General features: G+C 35.2%; 2 protein-coding genes across 5 annotated transcripts; one reads left to right on the forward strand and one right to left on the reverse strand.

Moving 5' to 3' along the window:
* Positions 1–849: 849 nt before the first annotated feature.
* Positions 850–8,390, reverse strand: tmem30b (transmembrane protein 30B). The gene is made up of 8 exons (XM_056477264.1): positions 8,265–8,390; positions 7,236–7,432; positions 6,864–6,971; positions 5,208–5,315; positions 5,020–5,110; positions 4,205–4,348; positions 3,917–4,123; positions 850–2,193 (listed from the first exon to the last, which is right to left on the reverse strand). Exons 2-8 carry the CDS (start codon positions 7,419–7,421, stop codon positions 2,009–2,011), a joined length of 1,029 nt encoding a protein of 342 aa, XP_056333239.1. The 5' UTR covers positions 7,422–7,432; positions 8,265–8,390; the 3' UTR covers positions 850–2,008.
* A 506-nt stretch (positions 8,391–8,896) lies between these two features.
* kdm1a (lysine (K)-specific demethylase 1a) lies at positions 8,897–27,563 on the forward strand. Of its 4 annotated transcripts, none has more exons than XM_056476656.1 (21): positions 8,897–8,971; positions 9,889–10,173; positions 11,106–11,280; positions 11,425–11,558; positions 13,281–13,359; positions 13,477–13,569; positions 13,789–13,895; positions 13,970–14,051; positions 14,186–14,280; positions 14,772–14,789; positions 15,563–15,705; positions 15,841–15,931; positions 16,005–16,139; positions 18,544–18,617; positions 18,715–18,826; positions 20,497–20,629; positions 20,720–20,907; positions 21,945–22,059; positions 24,653–24,780; positions 26,355–26,501; positions 26,588–27,563. In XM_056476656.1, exons 2-21 carry the CDS (start codon positions 9,910–9,912, stop codon positions 26,774–26,776), a joined length of 2,502 nt encoding a protein of 833 aa, XP_056332631.1. In that variant the 5' UTR covers positions 8,897–8,971; positions 9,889–9,909; the 3' UTR covers positions 26,777–27,563. The 4 variants fall into 4 exon arrangements, with proteins under 4 accessions (XP_056332631.1, XP_056332633.1, XP_056332629.1 ...); XM_056476658.1 differs by having other exon boundaries at positions 11,106–11,271; XM_056476654.1 differs by having other exon boundaries at positions 9,889–10,172; positions 11,102–11,280.
* The last annotated feature ends 389 nt before the right edge of the window (positions 27,564–27,952 follow it).

The raw sequence follows: 27,952 nt of genomic DNA on the forward strand, positions 1-27,952 counted from the left end.
TAATTATCTCACAATATCCAAGTCTTTGCTACATATTTGCCCAAACAAATGCTTGGCCTGCATCAGAGACTTATCAAACACATTTTTAAATAATCTTAACAATCAAATACTTTTAATGTGTTGGTTTCCCTAAAATATTCTAATGTTTCATGTTTACGCTAAAGACACAATGTGATAGAGAGTTTCAGTAATTCATTAATTCCATCTAAGTTATTGAAAGTCTCATTTATTAGTCAAATCAGCATGCTAGAATAAATCATAAAGGATAAATATTACACTTTTAAATATATTAAAATAGTAAAGTTATTAATTGTAATCATCTCACAATGTCCAAGTCTTTGCTACATTTTTGCCCAAACAAATGCAGTCTTAGCGTGCATAAGAGACTTCTATCAAAAACAATTTTTAAATAAACTTACCAACCAATACTTTTGATGTGTTGGCTTCCCTAAAGTATTCTAATGCTTCATGTTTATTGCAAAAGACACAATGTGATGGAGAGTTTCAGTAATTCACTAATTCCTTCTTAGTTATTAAGAGTCTCATTTACTTGCCAAATCAGCATGCTAGAATTAATCATAAAGGATAAATATTACACTTATAAATAAATTAAAATAGTAAACAGTTATTAATTGTAATCATCTCACAATATTCCAATCTTTACTACATTTTTTGCCCAAACAAATGCAGTCTTAGCGTGTATAAGAGACTTCTATCAAAAACATTTTTGAATAATCTTACCAACCAAATACTTTTGTTGTGTTGGCTTCCCTAAAGTATTCAAATGCTTCATGTTTATTACAAAAGACACAATGAGATGGAGAGTTTCAGTAATTCACTAATTCCATCTTAGTCCCAAATTTTAATTTATTGAAAGTCTCATTTACTTGCAAAACCAATGTGCAGACAATGTCTAAAAATATGGTTTAATAAGATCCAAATTACATTCCAAATCAAGCCCAGGCAATGAAAAGTTTTTTATTTATTAAAATATGATCAAAGCATTTCATTTAGAGCAGATTCAGTCTGAAGTTTTATCCTTGCTCCTCAAATATTGAACTTCAAAAACACTGCAGCACTGTGTGGAATTAAAGTAAAACCCTGCACAGAAAACTGCTCCCAAATAAAACCTCTTTCACTAACAGGGATCGATATCAGTGATGCGTGCAAACGAAGACTCCATGAGGCAGTCAAGATTTGCCCTTCACTTTCATTTAATTGTCCAGCACAAATGGCACTGTAAAAGCACAAAGTTTTCATTGCCTGGAAATAAAAAAACATTCATCTCTGTTAAACTAACAACAAAAACAGTGCTGCTGTTATGGCTTATTGTGTATTATAAGACAGAAATAAAATGTGCAAACTTTAATATTATAAAACAGCGTTTAAAGTTTATGACAGAAAATATACAACTTGCAATACATTTTAATTCTCAATATATTCAACTAAACAAACACAAAGCCTTAACACAGCAATGCATTTGACAAGTAGACATGGCACCTGAGACTGTCTCTATATTTCGTATCTGTTAAAAATTTCTTTGTAGTGGAGGATTTTACAATATAAAAATAATTTTGACTTTGCTACGTGTAGATTGTTGTCCAGAAAAAAAAAACAAAATTTATCCGTAAACATCTATTTATACCTGAGACAATCATAGAAAAAGTAGACAGATACAAAACACCTCTAACAGTCCCTGAATTACCCTTGCTCTTGGTAACAAACTGGATCTTCATATTCTAAAATGAAGATGAAGATTTCACATTGAAGTCATTTCTCTGAACATTAGTATAATAGAGTTTTTCCTCAAGTCTAAAGAACATCTGCTCATATATATTTAAGTAAACAAATAATGCTTTAAAATAAATAAATAATTGGCCTGAAGTTAAAATTATTTAGCATGTGAATGCCAAAAGACGTTTTATAATGTGTCATTGTTGTTGTTTGAAAACTATCAATTACACCCAATGTTTCTTTCCTTTCTTGTTTTTTTTTTCTTTATGGGTCATCATGCATCATCATCATCTGAGAATTTGAACTTAGCATAAACAATGAGCATAATTATTGACATGACCACACATAATGAGCCAACCACTAAATAAGCAATGCCCAAGAAATCGTTCCTCCCTCCCATCCAAGACACGTTACTGAAGACCACCTTCTTACGACCATCAAAAGTCAGTACTGGGTAATCTGAAAAGTAAGCGGTTAAGGAACAGACTTCATTTTAAAGCTTTGTTTACATTGGGCAACTTGTCTTTTTACACACTAAGAGAAAAACATTGTTTTTCATTTTTCAGCCATAATTATTTCATTAATCACACTCATTAATATAAAACAATATGTTTAATTAATAAAAATTGACAATAATAATAAATAAATAAAATAAAAAGAGTTTTTTTAGAACACCAGTCAACTTATATTTTCTCAATATTAGTGAAAACTGACTTAATGACTGCTGAAAATGTTGCTTTGCCATAACAGTAATACATTAATATATATTCTTCCTGTGAAATCCAAATTATTTATCTTTATTTCCCATATACTTTTTACAGTATTTCCTGTTGGATTAAAAAAAATTATATATATATATATATATTGAACAAACCACTGTAGTCCAATAACTTGCCGAGTTAACCCAATTAAAACTTTAAATGGTGCTGTATGTAAGTTGACTCTTCTAAAGCATTAAAAAAATGCATATTTCATTAATTCATTCAGAAAGGCTCTCAAAGCATGTGTCAGTGACCGAAATGCGACCTCTGTTGGACAGTAGCAGACTCCGAAATGACAGATTCAGAGTTCCACATGAGGTTAATAATTAGCAAATAAATATAATATGTTATATATAAAATAAATATGATGAATGTAAACATTAGGTGAGCGAGTTGCATTGTAACCCTGTGTCCTAACAATATGCTACGTGGCGAGCTTCGCGGTGATAAGCAATTTGGTTGTTTGCACCAGACGAAAAACAACAGAAATTTAAATACAGCCATTCAGAAGCACAGAATATGAGCTCACTGCGTGAAATGGTAAAGTCTATAATCTAATTAATACATAATAAACCTCTTTAATATTATTAAATGTAGATGCTGAATCACCGATAAGTTTTTCAGTTCTAAAGTTCAGTTTCAAACAATTTATTTTATTTTTAAACTATCTGCTGCTGCTTTTAGTAGTATGGCAATAAATGTCATGTAGAATGGCATTTAAATTCACATTGTTAGCATTTAAACATTGAATAAAGCGCATGAGGTGTACCTTGTCAGTTTATCCTGTTGTTCAGCTGCAAGAAATAGAAGCCATTTTAATATTGATAATATTCCTGTCCTGCGTACCGTTGCTTTTATATAGAAAACGACTTAAATCAGCCCTTAGGCTCAATCGCCAGACTCAGTCCTGCTGGTCCTTAATCTGGAAACATGCATTTGCGTTTGTTTTGATCCAGTTCAACCACTGGGTGTCAAACTTACATACCGCACTTTTAAACTTAATACTAATATCTTGCAAAATAGCTAAAAAACTATTTTCCATTTGTAAAATGAATTTCTTTTATGTAAAACGTCACAAAACTGCACCTTTAAAACTAATTTCAATAGTCATGCCTTTTCAACAATTTACATAGGGATATTAAGTGTATTCAAAGCCTCTTGTTTGTTGCTTCTACTTTTTGCACTGGAGCAGCTAAAAGCCACACCCAACCTGTAAAACCTGTTGGCCTGGATCACAGGCAAATGTGCTCAAAGACATCTGCAAAACAGAACTCAAGCCATATGTGAACTATAAATATCTAAAGACTGTAGTCATGACGAAGCTACTAACTTTAGAAGTCTGGTAAATGAATAAAACATGATAACTCTTTACTCTTAATCCCTTTGATTTGAATGAGTTTTGACTTTCAGATGAAGGATACTGTAATGGACTGTCAGAGAGTAGTTCCCAGCAGGGAGACCCGCGGCATAATTGCCCTCTGTGATTCGCCGGTAAAGCTTTCTGAACTGAGGAAGTGCTGCTCTCCTCATCCACACGAGGAAGTCCTGGTTCAGAAAACCATTGTTGTTGGGGTCTGTGGGATCCAGGTCATATGCTGGTTTGGGCCAATTTATTGGCTTCACTGTACCTGATGAAAATACAGAACTTAAGTTCTATTGCAAGTCTCAAATTAAGTATAGGGAGTAGTTCAAGCTTTAAAATGAATTACCAACAAAAGCATTTGCTAAAGAGCCATTGACAGATGAAGGGTTCCTGTACTTGATGTTGTAATCAGTCCACCAAGCTATGCCTTTACCATCTAATGGCACCAGATTTTTGGTACCATTGATTATTTGGTAGAGCTCAAATGTGTCTAAAGAAACAAACAAAAACATTCACTGTAAAATATTACAGCTCCATTAAGCGATTTGAACATATTTCTTCTATTTAATTCCAATCATTACAACAATTTTTGCATTTTAAACTAAACTCAACTTTAACTTCAAGTAATATTATTCAAATAATATAAATCAAATTAAATTATTTTTTGCATGAGTCTTGAGAATTGAGAGTTACAATATTATCTTTATGATGAATCTGCTCATATTTAGTTAAATCAACTCATCTTTAAAGCGATAGCTCACCTAAAATTTTAAAATTCTGTCATCATTTTCTCACCACTTGTTTTAAACCTGTTTTACTTTCTTTCTTCTATTTAATAAATAAAATATTTTGAAGAAATCTGAAAACCTGTAACTACTGGCTTACATAGCATTTCATTTTCCTACCACAAAAGTCAACGTTACAGGTTTCAGCTTTCTTTAAAATATCATTTGTGTTCAAATAAAACTCATAAAGGTTTGGAATCATTTGAGAATGAGTAAATGGTGATAAATGTTCATTTTTTTGGGGTGAACCGGCCCTTTATGGCATAAGGTAGAATACAAATTTAAGGTTTACCCAAATAAAATGGGTTACAGTATTAATGACACATCCCAGAGCTACATGCACACGTCAAGTTGATCTACAAAACTGAAATGATACCGTTGAACATGCTGTTTGCTATAGCGCCACATGGGACAATGGGTCTGTTTTGGGAGTCATAACTATATGGAGAGCAGACAGATTGTGGACTCTGGAAAATATAAAGAAGAAAACCAAAATGCATTACATAGAAAGCAAGATATAACACATTTTAAACATTTAAAAGATCATTCTTGCCAAATGCACACCGTGAAATATTGTGTATCGCCAGAGAGCTGATAATAGTCCAAGGACACGCCATATTTCCTGAAGTTCTGGTAGTAATTAGACAAGCCATAGTAAAAGAAGACAGGACCCTGTAAAATGCACAGACATTGGTCAGTTTTAAACATTTACACTGAGTATTAAGATGCATGTTTGTCATTCTGATCAAAAGTGTACAATGACAAATGCAGGTATGAATGAAGACATTTGATCCGGAGTATTCCACAATGAAAGCAAACTGTGGTCAAATTTATTCAAACAACCCCAAAAAGATCACCTATACTCTGACTGTTGACCTCATTCTTAAACATTATAGGACAGGTTGTTAAAGCACGCTAGCCAGAAATTTTACATTTTAAATCAAACTTCTGGTTGGTTTGAAGCTGACAAATGTTTAAAATCAAAATATTATTTCACCAGTCCTTATTCTAACACAAACCCACAGTGTTCTGTGTAGTTTTACAGCTATGTAACTGTTACTTATCATGTCATTTTCTTTATCTCCTTTCAAATTCATAATTCATTGCAAGGTTACAATGTCCTAACAACATGCAATGCAACATGATTCCAGCAACGAGCAATTTGGCTGTCCGCTACAGACGTGACACATTTAAAATATTACAGACATAAAAAATATATAAATAATATACATAGATAAATAAATAAAAATAATAATTAAATAATAATAATAATAAAAAGTAAAGTACATGTCTGCTAGTAATTTTATTTTCAGTTTGGCAATAAATTTCAGACAAAATGTTATTCAAACTGATACTGGTGACATTTATCACTGAATAAAACACATAAGCAGCATTCGAGATAATCATTGTCATAGTAGTTTATGCTGTTGTTCAGCTGCAAAGGTGCAGAAATCTGAAAAACAGAAAACTTTTAAAGCAGAAACTTTGCATGTTATCATTATAGATAGTTAGGAAAACATAGCTTTAATCACATTTTCACAGCATCACGGTGCTTGTAGTTAGGACACCGTGTTAATCAAAGGATCAGAACAGGTTGATGCACACCTGTCTAGGCATGGGACGATAACCTTTTTCAAGTTATACCGCGTTTTGGAAAACTTAAGGTTTTAAAACCGCCAGAATTTTCTGCTATACCGCTCCTACGGTATATGTAAGATTTTTTTTTACCGTTTTAGGACAACTGTATCTCCAGCAGAAAACATATCCAAAAATGCATTTTTAAATTGTAAAGAAATCTGTGTTTTTGAAACTAATAAAAACAGCAATGAATAATTAATTTGAATGACTTAAGTCTGACATGTTTACTGTTCCAAAATATTATAAACGTTTCTTAATATAAAATATATTGTGTTCAAAGAGGAAAAAAGTTTTAGTTTTATACCCAAACACTTAAAAAGAGCATATTTTAGAGCAGTTATTACCGAGAAACCGTGATATTTTTTCCAAGGTTATCATACCGTCAGAATCTTATACCAGCCCATGCCTACACCTGCCCATCAATGAAGAAAGTGGTTGAAGGTAGACGAAACACCAAGTGTAAACAGGAATATGTCTCCTCATCTACTTGTGATTTGATTTATCATTTGGGATTCTTAATACCAAGTGTAATCGGGACCATTGAAAGAACAATATCAGACTGAAAAAATGTGGAAACTTTACCGTAAACATTTTGTCGAGGGAGAATGTGATTTCACAGGTGCAGTTTTGGCTACTTATCATCGAACAGCGGAAACAGGGCGAGTCCGTCGCAACACCTGTGTAATCCATCTGTGACATGGTGAGAAAGGACAGCATTCATTTTTAATAAATGCTTCTCTTTTTGCACAAAGCAGCTAGGTTAATAACATGACTACAAGGCAGTATAATGTAAACTCCAAAGTAACTCTAAAACAAGCTTGAATGTTTAAGTAGTGTTGTCTATCCTTTAACAAACAACCAGGAACGGACATCAGTACATGTTTAAACTACTTCATCAAAGAATGAACAAAATCCACCTGGATCCTGTTTATTTTCCCTGTAGTAAAGGCTTACCTCTTGCACTTGGATGGTCTGTGAGGTCAGAAACAAGCCAACACCGATCCCTATGAAGGCCAAACCAATGACTAGAAAACCAGGAATGACAATGCCAGCAGAGAGCACGGGCTGCCATGCTGGGAGCCTTTGTTGTGTGAAGGCTGTGTTGTCAGGCCGTTGTGCCGTCTCTCCCTCATTCTTCATCCTACTGTTCTCTGAAAGGAGGAACAAGACATTGCAAGTAAATTATGTATAGGACATGGAAAAAATTAAGAGACAAATAAAAAAATTATTTTAATTTCTGTTTTGTTTTTTTGTTCCAGAAAAGGACAGCTGGTCAGAATAACAAATGCTTTTATTTGTTGTGACTGAAAATTAGGGTTATTCCACTAAATTTATTTCTTAACTCTTCTGTATTTAAAACATTGGTATTGTGTGGTCAAAATAAATAAATTAATGTCCAAAACATGAATCCATTTGTTTTATATTTTTTTAAATAAAAAAAAGCTTAATTTTAAATTTGAAAAAAAAAATGTAAATCCAGAGAATCCGAGAGTTTCCAAGAGGTCTTAATTATTTCCATGGCAGTATATTTAAAATAATGAATCAATATAATGAAACTCACATAAGAGGTTGCTGTACAGTGCAAAAAACAATGCAGATCCAATTGTATATTGTAATTGTATAACAATAGACAATAGTAATATTGCTCCAACTCCACAGAACAGACTTTTAAACAATTTCTATTGTAAGCAAACGCCAATTTTTGAGCCCCAAATAAATATTACATATAAATTGTTTTGGTTTGATACATTTGACTTAAAAGTACTGCATTTATTATTAATTGACCAATGTGTGTCTCTTTACGGTCATCTTCTCAAATATTTCTTTTGATTAAAGTTAAGGTTAATTCCATTGAGAATAACTTACAGTAAAACAACAACCGATGACGTCGAGGGAAAAACAAAACAGTGCTTCAAAAATCTCGATCACTGATGATCACATTTTTAAGAGTAGGAACCTTAAAGCCATAAAAACAAAACTCACCTCAAGAAAGAGATCGGCGTAAGTAAATTGGCTTTTTTAAGATGCCCTCTTTTATAAAATCGTAAGTTACATCGACAAACAAGAGACACACCTTCACACAGTCTCGTACCTGTTTTACCTGTCCAACACCTGGGTCAGCTTTTCCGCTTTTCGTATGCTCCTCCTATTGTGCCTACGTCACACCCCTGACCCCTCCCAGATCCATATATATATTAGTTTAAGAAAATCCTATTTTGTGAACTTGCTGTATTTACAGCTTGTAGCCATGTTTCTAAAAAAATAGTTTATTATGGTATACATTTCGCGTTTTATATAGAGATTAGTAAATTCAGCATGTTCATATTTCAAATTCAAATTATGTAAGTAGTGTAGGCTACTTAATTTAAAATTATTTTAAGACCCTTGCATGTCACCCTTGCATGTTTACTAGGGTTCTCAGATGATCCCAAATTTAGTAAAATGGTTTTGGAAACGGGACATTTGATGTTGTTGATTCAGAGTATAAATTTTGCATACAGGTGAAACATGCAAGTTGAATTTGTATAACTTTCCGCAACATTTGATTGATGGTATTTTTACCCAATTACAGTGCTGAACGATTTAGATACCACCCTCTTCACCCTTGCCGTCTACTCTGATTGGCTGTGTGATTGCAGCAAGGACAGGCGTCTGTTTCTTTGTGTGAAACTCCCCACAGCAGCGAGGAGGTAAATATAAAAAATATTATTTTTACATATATAAACAGAGCATAACACGTAAAATGAGATTAACGCATGTCAATTACTAACATTTAGTAAGATATACACTAAAATTAGCAAAGAGGAGCTTGAATGTAAATAACATTCGTTATAAATAAAGTTACTTGTGTTAGCATTATGAAGAGCTCGTGCCGCTAGCAATAGCATTTTAGCTAACTACTGCATCAGACCATCAGTTAACGTTATCCGCTCATTTCATCATAGTTTCAAAATATGTTTTATTTGAACGTTTTATGAAATACATTTTTAATAGCTTAGCTAACATTCAGAGCTGCGATTGATGTTCTGGTCATGAATTTGTGGATTTTTTTCTGCTAGCACCATTAAAACAGCTCAACTGTTTAACGATACATTACAGTTGTAAAGCTAAACACCGATAAAGGCAACTATGTTCACGTCGTATTTTAATGCAGGTGAATGCCTGATGAACACAACCCAGTTTGCTTCAAATATCGGTTTATTTGAGTTTAATGCTAGAGCATTTGTGAACGTTTCGTAACGGGTTGTTCACGATCTGTTGAGCAGTGATATTAAACCAAAATATAAACAGTACGTTCAGTAATAATACACAATAATAATGAACATGTGAGTTTTACTCAAAAAAGCTCATTTCAAAGCTATTTGTTTTGAAACCGCAGGTGCACAACGTCGACATTAAACGTATGCAAACCTTATGTTGTTTCGAGAATAGCCATTCACACGTATTTGTACATGTGCTCTGTGATAGCACGTTCTAAATATGTTTGGTATATGAAGAGTCAAATATAGTCATGATCTTTAGACAGTTAAACATTCTGGCCTCTGTTTAATTGTCTGGGTATCTATTGTTGGTATACATACATTCATCTCTTTTCTCCTCTATTAAGGAGAAGCATCTGTCATCTGTGATGCTGTCCAATAAGAAGTCAGACCCAGGCTCCTCCTCTTCGTCAGGGGGTAACGGTGGTGACCGTGCTCCTGAAACCCTTGCTGCCCCTCTGGCTGGTCTGGCGGGTCCCTCTGGCCCAATTTCAGCAGATGTAAAAAAGAAAGAGAGAGCCTCCCCAAGTGGAGAACCAGGTGGACCCCCTCTGCCGCACCCGCCTGGACCAGGAGGGATTGATCAGGACTCTGCAGAGGGTCGTAGAACTAGTCGACGTAAAAGGGCAAAGGTAAACATCTCCAATAAATTTTCCTGTTCTCTTATTCAAGAGAGAACAGGCACGATTGTGGTAGGCTTATTTAGCTGAGTTTTACTGGATTGGAAAAAAAGTTATATTATGAATGATATGGAATTTATTTTTTTACTTTTAAATAATACTAAATATGTAATATTTTTTCCATTTTGACCCAAAGAGACACACAAAATATAAATATTTATAATTTGTAAATGTGATAAAATAGGTTGATTTGTATAATTTTGCATTATTATAATTGTTTTTATTATTTTAGCAGCGATGAGTGAATGTTTTTGTTTAAGTGCATTCAATCCGGTTGGTTGGATACTGGTAATTCTTAAATATACATTCTTATTTTGTGAAATGATTAAAAATGTGAACTTCATTCATTCATTAATTTTTCTTCGGCTCAGTCTCTGATTTATCAGGGGTCGCAACAGAGGAATGAACGACTCTGGCATGTGTTTTACGCAGCGGATGCCCTTCCAGCCTCAACCCAGCACCATACTGGGAACCACCCATACACTTTCCTATTCACACACCCTCATACACTACGGACAATTTAGTTGTAGTATAGCTTTTTGTTTTAATTGTGGTTCAGATATTGTTAATGTCAAGAAATTCTCTGGAATAATTCGAATAATTTCTCAATTGTTTAATTATAAAATGCTGGTTAAAAAAAACTTTATTTTTTTGTTTGATAATTAATGAAAAGTTCTGAATCAGATAAAATATTGTTTTAGTTGTAAAATATTAAATGAAGTTTGCTTTATAAAATAACCAGACTTAACACACTCAAAAATTAAACTGCCATAAGTATATTGATCAATTGTGAGATTCAGTCTAAATAAGAGGCTTTTATTTTTTCAACCCAGGTGAAGCAGGGCTAGGTTTTAATGAAGCTTTTATTGTGCCTCCTGCTGCAGGTGGAGTACAGGGAGATGGATGAAAGTCTCGCTAATCTTTCGGAGGATGAATATTACTCGGAGGAGGAGAGGAATGCTAAAGCTGAGAAAGAACGCAAGCAGGTGATTCCTCCACCAGCACCACCAATAGAGGAGGAGAATGACAGCGAACCTGAGGAACCATCAGGTATAAACGGTGTGGCTTAATAAAAACCTTTGCACTTTACAAATTTTCTGAAAATGCTTTATAACATACAAATAAGTATTTCATAAAAGAAAGTGGAGAAAAAATGGTACTGATAGCTGTGAATTTGTGAATTTGAAATGTTGGGTTTCTCAGGTGTAGAGGGGGCCGCCTTTCAGAGCCGTCTCCCACATGACCGTATGACATCACAGGAAGCTGCATGCTTCCCTGACATAATCAATGGACCACAACATACTCAGAAGGTGTTCTTGTACATCCGAAACCGCACAGTGAGTTCACTTCTGGAGGAACTATTCTGTGATACAGTGATCTCTCATTATCCGCGGAAGATAAGTTCTAAAAATAACCCGCAATAGCAAAAATCCACGAAGTAGTCAGCTTTAATTCTTTACATTTATCATAGATGTTTTAAGGCTGAAAAACCCCTCACTACACACTTTATACACTTTTCTCAGAGAGACATTAAGGCCCAATCCCAATTCTATTTTTGTACCCCTACCCCTTGGCCCTTAAAAACAAGTGTGAAGGGGAGGGCTTCAAAATTTACCCCTAAGAAATGGGACAGCACTAGAGTACCTACTCACTTCATCAATTGTCATCGCAATCTCTTGCTTCATATAGGATCAGATGATCGAGACTTCTGTAGTTATTCCAGTTGTGCTATTTTTTTGGTATTTATCTTCAGGAAATCATTAAAGGCATATATCATGTTATCATAACGATCTAATGTGGCAATGATATTGTAACTACTGTGCATTTACACAGTGGCCATATTCATCTATGTAAACACACCAAAAACAACATTAACATTATAGCAGACATTGTAAAAACATATTCGAGTGTCAGAATGTTGTGGAATTGCTGTACAGGAGTTGTTATTATTAGAGATTATAGATAGTGAAATTTAGCGGTTTTTATTTTAGCTTTTTTTATATATGTAAAAGCATAACGGTAAAACACTAACGCGGTTATGAATATGTTAAAACTTTTTGCTTGTTTGTTGTAAAAATTAACAATAATGACAAAAAATACTAATTTGCGCATCTCCTTACTTCCGGGTGCAACTGCCCTGCCGTTGTAGCTTGTAAATTCTGGGAAATTTTCTTACCCCTTGGGTTCGAGTGTGGTATTTACCCCTTCCCCTTAGCCCTAAACGTTCAAGCTAAAGAGAATTGGGACACCCCTACCCCTTGACGGTAACGCGCAAATTGAGGGGTAAGAGGAAGGGCTTAGGGATAGAATTGGGATTGGACCTAACATTTTCACACTTTTCCCTCTTGTTTAATCACTCACAGAGTTCAAAATTTTGTAGAAAAATAAGTCTAGTATTATAAAACGAAATCAGAGATTAAAACGTTTAATCCTCATTTATTTATTAACTTCTACTTTTCTTTAGCATGTCCAAAAGTTAAACTTTTTGTGTGATGGTTTGCATCTTCCTCTGCCTTTTGGGGCTATCGCAGATGCCATTGATGGTGCAGAACATTTTATCAACATTGTAGTGAGAAAACTTGCAAACATGCAGTACAGTACATCAGAGTCAGAGAGGAGATTGATTGACAATGGTCTACAGCCAAACAGAACACATAACACAATGCGCTGTAGAAAAAAAACATGTCAAATTGCACAAAAACATTCACAAAACTGCGAGGCCGTGAAAAGTGAACCACATTATAGTGAGGGATCACTGTATTTGTGAATTTTCTCATTTATTTTTTATTTTTTATCTTGTATTCAATGTTGATGTTGAATTGATCAGTGGTATTAAAAACATTTAAAGTGTTACAAAAGTTTTTAAAAAATCAAAACCAAGCAGGACAACTTTTTTCAGTATTAATAATAATAAATATTTACAAATCCCAGATCATCATAGTAAAAAGCTTTCTGTAAGATTTCTTAAAATATTTTTCTGAGCAAAGATTATAATGCTAGTGTAGACAGAAATGTTTTAAGAACATGTTTTAAGATCCCCCTTTTTTTTGAATAAATAGCTTCAGCTATGGTTGGACAATCCCAAAGTCCAGCTGACCTTTGAGGCCACAGTGCAGCAGCTAGAAGCTCCATACAACAGTAAGTGTGTATAAGTAATTCGATGTGATTACAGTTCACCAAATGTATAAATATATTTGTATCTGTTTTACCATCTTTGTGCATATTTATTGATTTGTCTGTGGTTTCTCTGTGCAGGTGATGCCGTCCTGGTCCACCGGATACACAGCTATTTAGAGAGACATGGGTTTATCAACTTTGGCATCTACAAGAGAGTAAAGCCTCTGCCAAGTAATTGATCTCAATGCTACAACACATCACATCTAGAGATAATATTGTCCAGACCAGATGGCAGCAGTATAAGGCTTTTTCCACAATCAATTATATTTCATTTGTCAGATGTGGAGAACACACTAGTAGCATGTTTGCAGCTGCCATTTAAACAGACACAGAAAGCATTTTATATGTACTTCTGTGTTGTTCTAAAAAACCTGTCTTATTTTCCTATAGCAAAGAAGACTGGAAAGGTGATTGTGATTGGTGCCGGGGTGTCAGGGCTGGCAGCAGCAAGACAACTGCAGAGTTTTGGGATGGATGTGACTGTTCTGGAGTCAAGAGTAAGTGCACTGTGCTACAGTGTTTTCACTCAAAGTCTTTTTTATGTTTTACAAACCTTGATTGATCTTTATAGGATCGAGTTGGTGGACGAGTGGCCACTTTCAGAAAAGGGAACTATGTAGCTGACTTGGGTGCTATGGTGGTGACTGGACTGGGTGAGACATATTTAAATACTCTTCTCTCCAGAAGGTGGCACTGTTTACCATAGAAAAAGAGTCCTATATGTTCAGGTTGATATTTCATAGACATTTGCAGCAGTGAAGTGAACTGAAGTGTGTGTGTATTTCAGGTGGAAACCCTATGGCTGTGGTCAGCAAACAGGTCAATATGGAGCTGGCTAAGATAAAACAGAAGTGTCCCCTGTATGAGGCCAATGGACAGGCTGTGAGTATTCTTGAAACATGTAGTCAGACATGCATCACTCGTCTCATAACATGGATAACTTAGATATGCTGAACGCTCTGAACTTATACATGCTGAAATATAAGAAGTAAAAATCAAACATACATGGAATATTAAAGATAAGAGTATAACGTAAACAAAACACAATTTAATGTAAAATAAAGACGTTTGACAATCCTTAAGACCTCAGTGTGTATTTCAGACTATTAATGTGCTGTTTAAATAAAATATGAAAGAGCAGTGCTCCTCTTGTTTTCATCTGACTGGCTGTTAAAAGGCAAGCACTCAGCCTCTAATTGGAGAGAACAATTATCTAATGGTCTTTTTTTTTTCTCTCTCACTTTCTGCCCCTCTAAACTTTCTTAACATTTTCTCTTTACCACCCCCATTCTCTCCTATGTGTTCTTTTTACCTCTCATTTGCTTTCACCACATTTTCAATTCTTAAACTGATGGATTGCCCTGATTATACAGGGAGAGCGCTGCACAAGTGTAAGTACATCTGTTTATATTATCATACAACATTTATTATTAGAGGAACTGTTATAACAACTTTATTCAAACACTCAGATAGAAAGCCAAGTGCCATCATTTTTGTTTATAATGTATGTTTTATATGAACACACATCTGTTCAGCACAGTTTGTTGTCCAAGAACATGATGGAAGTGAACACCTGTTAAACGACAGACGTTCTCTTTTTATAGTGCATTCTGATCCACTAAATGCAAGATGTAATCTGTCTGCATTGTTTAATAGTGCAACTGAATTGATGAATTATTAATGTAGTGTATTAGTAGAAGAGATAGTTCACCCTAAAATAAAGTACAGTTTTCTGTTCGTTTACTCATTCTCCAGACCTTTTAAGATATAAGTGACTTATTTTTTTTCTTCATTAGAACATTAAACATTTAATTATGTTTATACAATGCAAGCAAGCAGCTGCTGGCATGTTCAAACTCAACAATTTATGCAGGAATATCAAAATTAATACATGTGGCTCCTGACAATACTTTGAGTTTATAAAGAGAAACAGTCTGTGCAAGAAACTGAACATTATTTGTATCATTACTTTTAATCATCTGCCTCAGCAAAAAGTCCTGACAATCTTTATTGCTCAGATTGATCATTTAGCTTTGTAAGACCTCAGTGTATCACCAGGGGACAGCAAAGACCACAGTTTGAGCTATATTTTTTAAATATTCTTCTGTAGAAAAAAAGCTTAATATTATCAAGTGCTTATTAAATGTTTGTAACTTTGCCAAAGGTCCCTAAAGAGAAGGATGAGATGGTAGAGCAAGAGTTCAATCGCCTGTTAGAGGCGACATCATACCTCAGCCACCAGCTGGACTTCAACTTTCTTAACAATAAACCTGTGTCTCTGGGACAAGCACTGGAAGTGGTCATACAGTGAGTGAACTCTATTTGCCTCATGTTCTCTGAGCATTTGTAAACATGCCTCTGAGTAAAAGCAATTTCTGACTTTTATACTTTAATAAAGTAGAGTAGCAATGTGTTGTTGAAGTGCTACTCTTCTATATTCAGGCTACAGGAAAAACATGTAAAAGATGAACAGATCGAACACTGGAAGAAGATTGTGAAGACTCAAGAAGAGCTCAAAGACCTACTGAACAAGGTAATTGACATACATCCTTCATTAACAGCTTACTCATGGCACACAGTTACTTAGATTGTGTTTTTCTGTCCAGATGGTGTCTACTAAGGAGAAAGTGAAGGAGCTTCATCAGCAGTACAAAGAGGCTAGTGAAGTAAAGCCACCCAGAGACATCACAGCTGAGTTCCTGGTGAAGAGCAAACACAGAGACCTCACAGCACTCTGCAAGGTAGAAGACTAAACTTCCCACTTTGACCAAACCCCCATGACCTCATCCCACATTGACTATAGACCTTTTTTAATAGTTTGGGCATGCTTATAAATTTAGAAACGCAGATAGCATAAACCTACATGTCAGTTAGTTCTTTTCATGTTCTAATTTTTGTGAGCAAAAAAATATAAACAATTGTATACATGGCAAAAGTGGTACTTCTGTCCTAATTGGTTTGTTTGTATTTTTATCAAAATGAAGGTCATGTTTAGTCAAACCAATATCTGAAACTGTGAACATTGTTTCTGAAATAGACGGACTTAGCCCTGATGCTAATCACTCATTCAGTAAGCAAGCATCCGTAATGACATTATCTAATGTGTTTAGAGACTACAGATGTGTCATGCTCGATCTCAGTGTCTTTTTACTGCACAGCAGTTTTTTCCAAACATGCCAAACACCTCTGCGCTTGGTAATGGAGTATAATACCATTTAAGCCTGCTGTTTCAGTTGGGTTGTTTTAGTACATTTTCCAAACCACAGTCTAACGCTGTCGGACTCTCTTTAGCACCCGCAGTGCAGAAAGTTAAATTCCTAACCTAAACAGTCGTCACTGGTGAGATTTTAGCATGTTAATTCACATAATCACTCTCAATTGTTGCCCATTAGAAGCATTCGGACCATTTATGGTTGAAACAGGAATTTCAACGCCTGTTTGCTCGCACTGAGGTTTGACTTCATTTTAAACTGATGATGTACTTTTAATACAGGTTAGACCTCATTTTAAACTGATGTACTTTTAAAGCATAACTCTCATCTAGATGAAATGTTAAATCTTTGGTTCATAGTTTGCAAAATTGAGAGTGGTTTTATTCAGATGTTTATATTCTCCAAATCAAAACTTGATTTCAGAAGGTACATTTTACAAATAAGTACATACAGACTTAATAGTTCTAAGGGGCGAAATCATCTGTTTTTCATAATATGCATGACCAGTCATTTTGGGGTCAGTACCATTTTCCAAACACTTTTGAAAGAACTCTTGTATGCTTGCCAAGACTGCAACTGTTTTTGATGTATCGCTTTAACTTTTAATACAATTTAATTTTGTAAAATATAAATATAAATTATTCCTGGATTGAGAGTTTCAGCAGCCATTATTTCAGGTTTTAATGGAACATGATTCCTCAAATTATCTGAAGACATTTCTTTAATATGTATCAAGATTTTAGTGTATGTTTATGAAACCATAATGCATTTTTATGTATTCATTGATGAAATTTACCTTTGTTCCAGAGGCAATAAGGCTTTACAACATTACACTTTAGCAAGTTTTAAATTTACATTTCTAATACATGCGTCTTTCCAAGGTTTTTTTAATTTATTTTTTTTTTACTATTTACGAAGTTATTTATGAAGCATGCTGGATTGTTTTTTTTTTTTGTTTTTTTAAACACTGTTGTAAGTGATTTGTCTCTTTATGTGTTCGTTGTATCATGAAATGCTATTACCCTAATCTAATTGCCCCTGGTGGGATTAATAAAGTTGTTAAAACTTAACATTAAAAACTTAAAAAAAAAAAAAAAAAAAAATCAATAGAATATTCAAAATAACCACCTGTTCATTTAAATAGTTTTATTAACACTGAGAGTCTTTAGGGTCACTTTTTATCAGTTGTGTAATGAATAAAACCACTTTGTTTTCTTACCACCTCCAACATACAAACTTTCTTACTAACTCCAAACCAAACTTATTATTTTGTGTAAAGTATTTATTGTCAAAAAGAGTCATGAGAACAGTTGAAGTTTGTGCCTATACCTGTAATGTTCTGTTTTTTAATACTACTGAATGAATGAAAAATAGTACTATTCATTGTGCTTGTGGTCTTAATATGACTAAAAACAAGATACTGCAGACTATAACCAACTGACACAGAGAAACTGTAGCAGGATATTTTAGAGTTATGTGATGTGGTTGAAGGGGAGGATTCTCTTTAAATAGTCCTGTGCTGGTTTGCTGGGTGAACTGCTGCCCTGCTCAGAAGAGGGATGATTCTGCCCTCTGAGACCAAATAACTTCTGCTGCCCTTAAACAAACAATGTACACATCCAAAAAAATCACTCTTGAGTGTTGAGGAGAGAGGAGGGTCTAGCTTGGAACTGTGATTTGTGTTTAACATGAATTTATTTTGAATATTTTTTTTCATAAAGCATATAAAGGCATATATTTAATATCGCATCAATGTTTAAAATGCATTATAAAGAGTCAGACACTGGCCACCCTGATATCTGGGATTATCATCTCTATTGGGTATGATCATTATCATCACTGGCCATTTAAAAATCCACATTGGTTCAACCTCTTAAAAATCGAATAGTTATATGAATGTTAAAAAATGTGCTGTTCTGTGATTCTGCTGCAGGAGTACGATGAGCTGGTGGAGATGCAGGTTAAACTAGAGGAGAGACTGCAGGAGCTAGAGGCCAACCCACCCAGGTAATCAAGAAAATAACAAAACCACTGACATCACATTAACATACCTGGTTAAACTGCTGAATGGAGTCCAAGTAATGTCATACTGGATCTCTTTCAGTGATGTGTATCTGTCTTCGAGAGACCGTCAGATTCTTGATTGGCACTTTGCAAACCTGGAGTTTGCCAATGCCACACCGCTGTCAACACTCTCACTCAAACACTGGGATCAGGTACAGCTCGCTTACCTTTTCGTGCAAAGCACCTGTAATGTTTTAGGCAGTGTGCCCTCAAAAGCTTTTTACTACTTTGCAATTATTTTCATTGGAAAACAAAACATTCTAAAACATGGGGCTTGAGAATTTTTTTTTTTTTTAGAAAAACTCATCACTGTCACATCCTGCTTTTGCTTGTTGTTGTCATCTGTAGTTGCACTTACATAAAACAAGTACTTCAAATTGGGCTTTGCTGTCTGTGAAATCAGATACAGGTAATACTTAAGTTATAATCCTTATCATAAAAAAAAATAATAATAAAAAATGCTGCACTGCCAAAGTGCTTAAATGTCCACATCTAGACTGGGAAAAAATGTGTTAATGGCCATACGGCATGCAGAGTGTTCATGTAACTCAACCGGTGCTAACAATGCCAAGGTCATAGGCAGTGCCAGACAGAATCTGTAGTTGTTGTTTTTTTTGCCATTTCTGCACAGCAGTTCGTTAAAAAAAGAAAATAAATAAATAAAATGACTGTGGAATGACTGAAAGTGCAGGAGCTGAAAATTTAACAAAATAGAAACGAAACTTTCATGTTTCTGATGCAAATTGAATTACAGCTTTGTTTGGTTTACAGATCTAATGTCGTTTTTTTTTAACATAATACATCCACTTAAAGACAGAAAAAATACTTTACAAATTGCATTGTACATTAATTATACAACCATTTACATGTTATTCAATAATATTACTGAATTAATATAAAACCTGAATATTATTATTATTATTATTATTATTATTATTATTATTATTATTATAACCTTTATTTTACCAGGAAAAGCACATTAAAATTAAAAATCTCTTTTACAAAAACGTCCTGGTCAAGATTAGACATTATACAGTTCACATGGGTTTAACACACAAACAAACAAATAACAGGTAACATTATCCATCAAAACACATACAATGACAGTTAAAAACGATTCAGAACATCTACAGGCCAATGTTTCAAACTCCAAAATATTTCAAATCTTTTTAAAAGCATGTAGTGAAACCTACTCTCTAAACTGTTGCATTGTTTGGAAATTATTCCATGCAAAAGGTGCTGCATATTTTAAAGACTTTTTCCCCATTTCAGTACGCACCACTGGTATAGACAATAAATAAACTTCCTAAGACCGAAGGATATTGCTAGAGACAGGTTTTTTACAAATGTGAGTTTGAAGATATGAGGGGAGTAAACCCAGAATAGATTTATAAACAAAGATATGCCAGTGCCTGAGCCTACCAGTGGAAAAAGCAGACCATCCTACCGTAGTGTACAACACATAATCTTAAGTGAGGGATTTTAGATTTGTTATAAACCTCAGGGCACCATGTAAACAGTGTCTAAAGCATGCAAACTCTGACAAGATGCATGCTTATAAATACCATCGCCATATAGTCCAATACAGACAAAAGTTGCAGAAACAAGCTTCTTTTTAGCATCAAAAGGCAAGATTTAATTCTAAAATAGAAGCCTGAAATCACTTAATTTTTTTTACCAATTGCTGATCATGAGAGCCAAAGAAAAGGGTGTCAAAAGAAATCTGCAGAAAGATATGAAGATGAGCCGTCATAGGTTTGATTTCCAGTGTAAATTCAAATTACAGGAAACAAAAGTGTTTGTTCCATCTGTGTTTAATCAGGATGATGATTTTGAGTTCACGGGCAGTCATCTGACTGTGAGGAACGGGTACTCGTGTGTCCCGGTGGCCCTTGCCGAGGGTCTGGATATCAAACTCAACACTGCAGTGAGACAGGTCCGATACACATCATCTGGTGAGTCAGTCAGTCACTCAAGCTCTTGTTATGTCTGTATTTTGGTGTGTTTTGTTTGTGTTCATGACCATCACGTCCTCCCTGTCTCAGGTTGCGAGGTGATTGCGGTGAATACTCGCTCCACTACCCAGACATTCATTTATAAATGTGACGCCGTGTTGTGTACCCTTCCTTTGGGAGTGATGAAACAGCAGCCGCCGGCCGTACAGTTTGTTCCTCCTCTGCCAGAATGGAAGACGGCTGCCATCCAGAGAATGGGCTTTGGAAATCTCAACAAGGTGTGAATAACCCGTTTAATCCATTGCAGATGAGAGAGGTGTTGATGTAATGACAGTGCTGGTCTGTGTCAGCATGGGACATTTTATGAGAATATCAAACCAATCCATTTAGGCTACTCCAGAGTGAACATTAGCTTGGGCTGGTTAGGTCAAATCAAATCTAAAGGGATGGATATTGGTATCTTTCTATATATAGTCCTTAACAAATTTACCCCTACGTATATTGAGTGTCCGGGATGCGTCATCGTCATTTTCCTTCTCTGCACTCTCTCGCTCTCCTCGCTCCATCTTCTAGTTCAGCTGCAGCAGAAAAATGCTGCAGTATTATGCAATTGTCCTGCTCCATTTCTCAGGTTTTGTCACAAGAGGGCACAGTGTGGTACTGGATTCATTCACAGTGCTGCTATATCAGAACCAGCTGTCTGCACACACCGCAGGATGTCAGAAATGTACATTGAAACAGTTTTTCATTGACTCGTTGAAAGCATGCATTAGTGAGGAAGCTTGCTTTCAGGCCCCCCCCCCCCCCCCCCCCCCCCCCATTTTCAAGGTGCCCTTTCTATCATGTATTTTTATCTGTATAATGATCTCAAAAAGTATGTATGTGCGACAAAGTGGTCACATGATGGTAGTATAATTAATAGTGGCCTTTTAAGTGGTCTTGAACACATTTGAATTATGCTGATTCAGCATTAGACTGCTGGTCTTTTAATTGGGTTTATTTAAAGGGGAAGTTCACCCCATCACTGCACTTTTAGTTAATAAATTAATAGAATAAATAAAATAAAAATTCTGTCATAATTTTCTTAGCCTTATGTCGAGTGATTCCTGTATGATGTTATTGTATGCAAGACTATTGGTAGAGAGTTTGGGTGACTTTTGCATTTCTTTTTTGGTTCACAGAAAAAAAACATTGATGTCTGGGACCACATGAGTTGAAACACAATTCAGTGTGCTGTGCTCTGCAGATCATATAATGCATGTCAAATGACACTTTTAAAAGGCCTGTCTTCTCAAATGTGTTTTGTGTGTCCTAGGTGGTGTTGTGTTTTGATAGAGTATTCTGGGATCCCAGCGTTAACCTCTTTGGCCATGTGGGAAGCACGACAGCCAGTCGAGGAGAACTGTTTCTCTTCTGGAACCTCTACAAAGGTGAACGTAATTTTTTTAAAATCAATGCTGTTATAATTCTGGCTATTAAATTGGGAAAGGAGGTATAGGTCATATAGGCAATAAATTGTGTTGTGTGCCAGGAGCACAAGTAAATGGTTAATATTAAAATTTATTATAAAAAAAATAGTTTTCATACTATCAGAATAAGATTCTGACGGTATGATAACCTTGGATAAAAATATTACGGTTTCACAGTTGATGGTATTGTGATTACTGCTCTAAAATAAGTTCTTTTTAAATGTCTGGGTAAAAAACAACCACTTTTCCCCAATTAAACACAATATATTTTGTTTTTGAGAAACATTTGAAATATTTTGGAACAGTAAACATGTCGGCTAAATAGTTCAAATGAATTCAAATGAATCATCTTTTTGCTGGAGACACTGTTGTTCTAAAGCAGTGGTTCTCAAACTTTTAAGCCAGCAACCCCCAATGTAAGATAGTCAAGAACTCTCGACCCCCCACTACCAAAGCATATACAAACAATAAAAATAACTTCTAAGCTGTTCACAATATTTACTTTACATTACAGGGCTCGAACATTTTGCTTGGTAGCACTGGTGCTCCTAACTTTAAAAATGTAGGCGCACCAGCCAAAATTTAGTCGCACTCACCAATTATGAGCGCCGTTACTACAAGTTTTATAAACATATTTATTGCATTTGAAATCAACATTAACCAAAACTACCAAGCGAAAAATATATATGCAGAGACACGGACTGCTTACGGACATTTGCATACGCCTTTTTACTAGCAATACCGGTCTTTTCATGAGCTGCAAAATTTGTTTAATCTTAGTCGGTACAAGCCCTTTTGCTTGGTACGTGGTGTTAACTATTGGTGTACGTGGTGTTAACTATTACATATAGCTGCCACTTGCACGGCTGACAGCATCTGGCGATTAAGTGAAGGATTAAACAGAACCTTCCTTGCTTAAAATGTGTAGATGTGGCAAACAGTTACCTGAAAATTTCGTTCTACAGACTTTACAGTGAATGCTTAAGTTATTTTCATAGCGGACTTGAAGCCACTGGAAGTCTTTTATCCACTCTTCGAAGAGTGTAGATGGTGGATTAACATTCACCACATGGTCAGTAATCAGAGGTGCCATTATTTGTAGCTTTAGGTGGTTTCTAAAACTAAATCTGTCAGTGTTGTTTTCATTCGCATCTTCAGTGCTTTACATTTTCGTGGTTGTTTCCGCTCCTGTCGTCTGAAGGCAGAAGGCATTGACTGAGTGATTGACAGCTGATTTTAACCAATCATTCGCGTTCAGTTCTAGAGCAGTGGGCCAATAATAGATTGTGAAGGCGGGCAAGCGTTGCAGGCTTTGTTTACTGCAGCAAATTGACATCTCAAGTGTTTTAAACTGTTCCTGAGCCTCTGCGTTTCAAGTGCAAAGATGCATTCTGCCTGAATGTGTCCTAAATACTTTATGAATTCATCCTGATATTTCTGAGGTTTCCTACTTTTGTCTGATGGGGTCTTGCTCTTTAGTAAAAGTAGACTGTTCCGGTTTTCACATCCACACACGTGCTGTATTGATAACTGGCGAGTTATTCGCTGCACAGTTATAATGTTCCATTCACTTTTAAAAATACTAGTCAGTAATATCTTTTTAAAAATCTGAAAATATTAGCTTTCACTTGTAATACTGAAAAATATATATTATAATCACTGAAAATTACACAACTTTTAAATCACTCTCGCGACCTCTAGTTTGCGAACCACTGTTCTGAAGAACTAAAAAAAGTAGATGAAAATATTACATATAGCATAGGAACGATATAGTTTTTGGCGGTTTTAAAACCTTGACTTTTCAAAACTGCAGTATACCTTGAAAACGGTTATCGTCCCATGCCTACGTTAGAGTAATGAAGTGAATTTAGCTAAATCATGATAAATTATTAGAAACCTGGATTTTATTTTCATGGCAAGAATTTAAAAGATTTTTGAAGAAAACAAATCTTAAAAAAAGGTTTTAAAGGTAATGAAAAAATAATAGATCATGTATGTTTGCTGCCTCTGTTATACACTTGAAAGTATGAAACCTGTGAAAAAAAATGTGTGAAACCTGTGAAAAAAAGTGTTCAGATCACCCAAACTCTATGGTAATGGTACATCCTTATATGGTCATTGATGGAGCTTGGTCATCAACAGGAAGTGTCTGGTAATTTGTGGAACAAAATCTTATTTTTTGAAGTAGTAACCTCATCTGAAACACAACAGATTTCTAATTTATGGCATTGATTTTCAGTGTAAAGTGAACAAAGCTTCATTTAAGCTTCATATGTACAGCAATTTAAGTCAGAAATGTTATTTCAGATCTCTGCTCAGAAGCCTGGGCTGATTATACTAATTATAAAGTATAATTATATTATATTGTTTAAAGTGTTATACAATTACAATAAAGAAAATCTGAACGTAATAACAGGCAGGAATGAGCTTGCACCTCAACCATAATCAGTAAATGTCATAAAAATACAAGTTGATGAAAAGCTGTGTGATAATTATAGTTGCATAATTATGCCACTTAGATCTCACATTGAACCTGACCTTTGCATCTTCACAGCCCCCATACTGTTAGCTCTGATGGCAGGAGAGGCTGCAGGCATTATGGAGAATATCAGCGATGATGTCATCGTTGGCCGTTGTCTGGCCATCCTCAAGGGCATCTTTGGAAGCAGCGCAGTCCCTCAGGTGAGCTCAGAGGCGCTTGCTTCATTTCTAGCTCTGCACTTTACAATGGTTTTTGTGATCTACTAGAGCCGCACAATATTAGAAACTGCAATATGAATACTGAGATATGAATACGGTTTCACAAGATGGTTTAAATAGCTTTATCTGACAGTTTTCTGGAGAGTCTAACAGTATTCAGGTAGAGAAATTGAATAATCACAATGTAAACATGATTTCTTTGTCTCATTTCTTGTCTAAATATCTAAAAGATTTCAGATAAAAAAATATTGTTTTGTTTTCACCTTCATAAGTAATCAAGCTAAATTAAGAGCTTTTCCTTAAGACAAGCAAAATTATAAGCAATAATCTTATTTTCACTGACTAGAATCAAGACAAAATCAAAGTAAGAGTTTTTTTTGTTTGCATAAATTGTATAAATCATTAAATTTAATTAATCTTTCTTACACCTCCAAACATCATTTTTTTGTGTCCAAATGTTTTCAACTCTTGAAATGCTCAAATGCCTTCAAAACACATGCTAATGCTAAACTTTCACACTAGTATGGTAAAACGTATTAGTGGCTCCTGGTCAACCATAATTCATACTCAATGCGGCATATCTTGCAATGTGATTATTGCGAATGCGCATGTTGCGATATTGATGCTGAAACAATAGATTGTGCAGCCCTATATACAACTGTTGCAAGAGGAAACCTCTACTAAAATGTAATGAAAACATCATCTCTCGCTACACATTAGCTATGTTTCCGTCTAAGATGCGAATTAACTTTATGCGCAAAACTGGATTATCGCATAAAAGATGTTCAAATAAAGCAGCGTTTCCATCCAACAAGTCAAACAGAACAATATCGTCACTTCCTGATTAACTGGCGCCCAATATCAACAGTAAAAACGGAATTTATGTAGGTAGGAAAAACTGCGTGAATCTTTTCCTTATTTAATGAAATGACTTGCGCCTCAGAAGACGATACCGACACGCAATGAACACGTGGTGGCGTTGGAAGGCATGAGATGCGGAGCACAGACACTCTTGACAGTTCTGGAGGTCATTAATAATATAATAACACTAATACTGAAACAGTTAAGGCGTATTAGAATGACCAAAACAAGACTTCAGATGTTGTACAGTGTGCTCAGCCTGCTGGTTTGTCCATTCACACACATTTTTATCATCACATGATCTCTTATAGAAAATCACATGACCTTTTTTTTAATGCACATACTGGAATTTGTTCAGTAAAGGTGTTTCCATCGTAGTTTATGCGCATCTTTTCTTATTGAATAAAAAGTTTATTCTACTCCAGTTGTGCGCATGTTTTTTATGCACATTTTCAAAACTGATGCAGATCTTGGTGTTTCCATCTACTGATTTTTTTTTTTTATTATTATATATATATATATATTTTGCGCACATCCAAATGGCGGATGGAAAATATATAAATATAGGTGGATGGATATATAAAAATAGGTGGATGGAAACATAGCTGTAGACACTGTGGCCTTCTCTCGGTGTATGGGGCATGTGGCTGTTCTCCACGGGTAACAAACTGACTCTGTTTCTGTTGACATGGCAGCCGAAGGAGACGGTGGTGAGCCGCTGGCGTGCAGACCCCTGGGCTCGAGGCTCGTACTCGTACGTCGCAGCCGGCTCTTCTGGTAATGACTATGATCTCATGGCTCAGCCCATCACACCTGGTCCTGCCATACCTGGAGCCTCACAGGTGAGCATCTTTGTATATTGCTCATTTCCTTTTGACGTAGTAGAAGTGGATGTGATGACAATTGTGTGTGTGTGTGTGTGTCGCAGCCTGTTCCACGTCTGTTCTTCGCCGGTGAACACACCATCAGAAACTATCCCGCCACAGTGCACGGCGCTTTGCTGAGTGGCCTGAGGGAGGCCGGGAGGATCGCCGATCAGTTCCTGGGAGCCATGTACACTATGCCACGCCAAGCCACGGCCAATCCAAACCCACAGCCCTCCCCTAGCATCCAATAAACCCGGCACATGGTGCAGACTGAGAGAAAATGAGCTAGGGATTGTCGGAGAAAGAATGTCTTGGTTGATAAAGAGCGGGTGGGTCAAGTGAGGACACCGGGTGACTCCTTAGACTGAGAATGTGTGTTTATGGGAGAGTTTGTCTGCGTGTAAGAACATGCCTTTAGGGAAATCATTCACTAATCTGGGAGCTGGAGCCGGGAATTAAGTAAACCTTTAGCTCGGTTTTATTTTTACCTACTATCTAACTTATTGGTTATCTGAAAGGACAAGTGGATTGTTCCAGTAGAGTTATGTCGGAATGTGCCTGGAATGGTTTGCTCCATGCTAAGGCACATATAAGCACATGGACTATTATTTACACTCCTACAAAGTCCTCGTTCACATATCAGATGTTTCAGTGCAGAGCATTAAAGTTTCAATTGTAAAAGATAGGAGATGGACATGGATGCATTAGTTGAAATCCAACTGCCCACCCAACCCATTCCTTTTTATTTTTTCAGAATAATAGTAAAAAAAAACGAAGAAAAAGAAATCAGAAGCAAATGTTTTGCCTTTCTGTGTCCCTCACTTTGTAGCTTGAATGTTTTTGTTTGGAAAAGATGTCTTATTAGCTGGAGTGCACATTGTGTTGCTAATAGGTCTGTTTCTGTTATAATAGATTCTCAGTTCTAGCTTTGTTTTTGAACAGTTCAATGGATTTTGAAGTTTTATTGTTTAATTATTGCTTTTTTTATATTTTGTGATTTATTTGATATTAAAAATAAATATGAAATCATCTTCATAATTCCTAATGTCTGTTTCTTCATTTAAATGTTATTTTATTCATTTTTGAAAGAGTTTGCATTGTTAGAGGTAAGTGACTTTTTTTAATCATTTCAACTTCTCAAAGTTTGAAGTTATAATTTAGACTTTATATTGTAATTTGCACTTTTTAATCTTAGTAAGTACTGTCAAATTAAGACAATCTGAATTACGAAATAAATTTTAATTATGATGTCAACATTGACAGTCAAAATTAAGACTTAGTTGAAATTGACTTGTCAAAAATATGATTCATAAAGCCGAAAAGTTACTAAAACATGTACTAAATGATTGAGGTATTGTTGAAAGTTTGATTTAGAAAGTCAAAATTAGGAGATAAAAAGTTAAAATTATGACTTTACAACAAAGAAA

The sequence above is a fragment of the Danio aesculapii genome, chromosome 17, assembly GCF_903798145.1.
Source record: "Danio aesculapii chromosome 17, fDanAes4.1, whole genome shotgun sequence".
Taxonomy (NCBI): domain Eukaryota; kingdom Metazoa; phylum Chordata; class Actinopteri; order Cypriniformes; family Danionidae; genus Danio; species Danio aesculapii.

What these genes read in the sequence shown, in the direction of transcription:
- tmem30b (XM_056477264.1), bottom strand. Translation starts at nt 7,421, where the DNA reads ATGAAGAATGAGGGAGAGACGGCACAACGGCCTGACAACACAGCCTTC. An exon ending in GCGATACACAATATTTCACG is followed by an intron (nt 5,111 to 5,207) that starts GTGTGCATTTGG and finishes TATATTTTCCAG; the next exon opens with AGTCCACAATCTGTCTGCTC. An exon ending in CTCTCTGACAGTCCATTACA is followed by an intron (nt 2,194 to 3,916) that starts GTATCCTTCATC and finishes CTTACTTTTCAG; the next exon opens with ATTACCCAGTACTGACTTTT.
- kdm1a (XM_056476654.1), top strand. Translation starts at nt 9,910, where the DNA reads ATGCTGTCCAATAAGAAGTCAGACCCAGGCTCCTCCTCTTCGTCAGGG. An exon ending in TATGGTGGTGACTGGACTGG is followed by an intron (nt 14,052 to 14,185) that starts GTGAGACATATT and finishes TGTGTATTTCAG; the next exon opens with GTGGAAACCCTATGGCTGTG. An exon ending in CACTCAAACACTGGGATCAG is followed by an intron (nt 18,827 to 20,496) that starts GTACAGCTCGCT and finishes GTGTTTAATCAG; the next exon opens with GATGATGATTTTGAGTTCAC.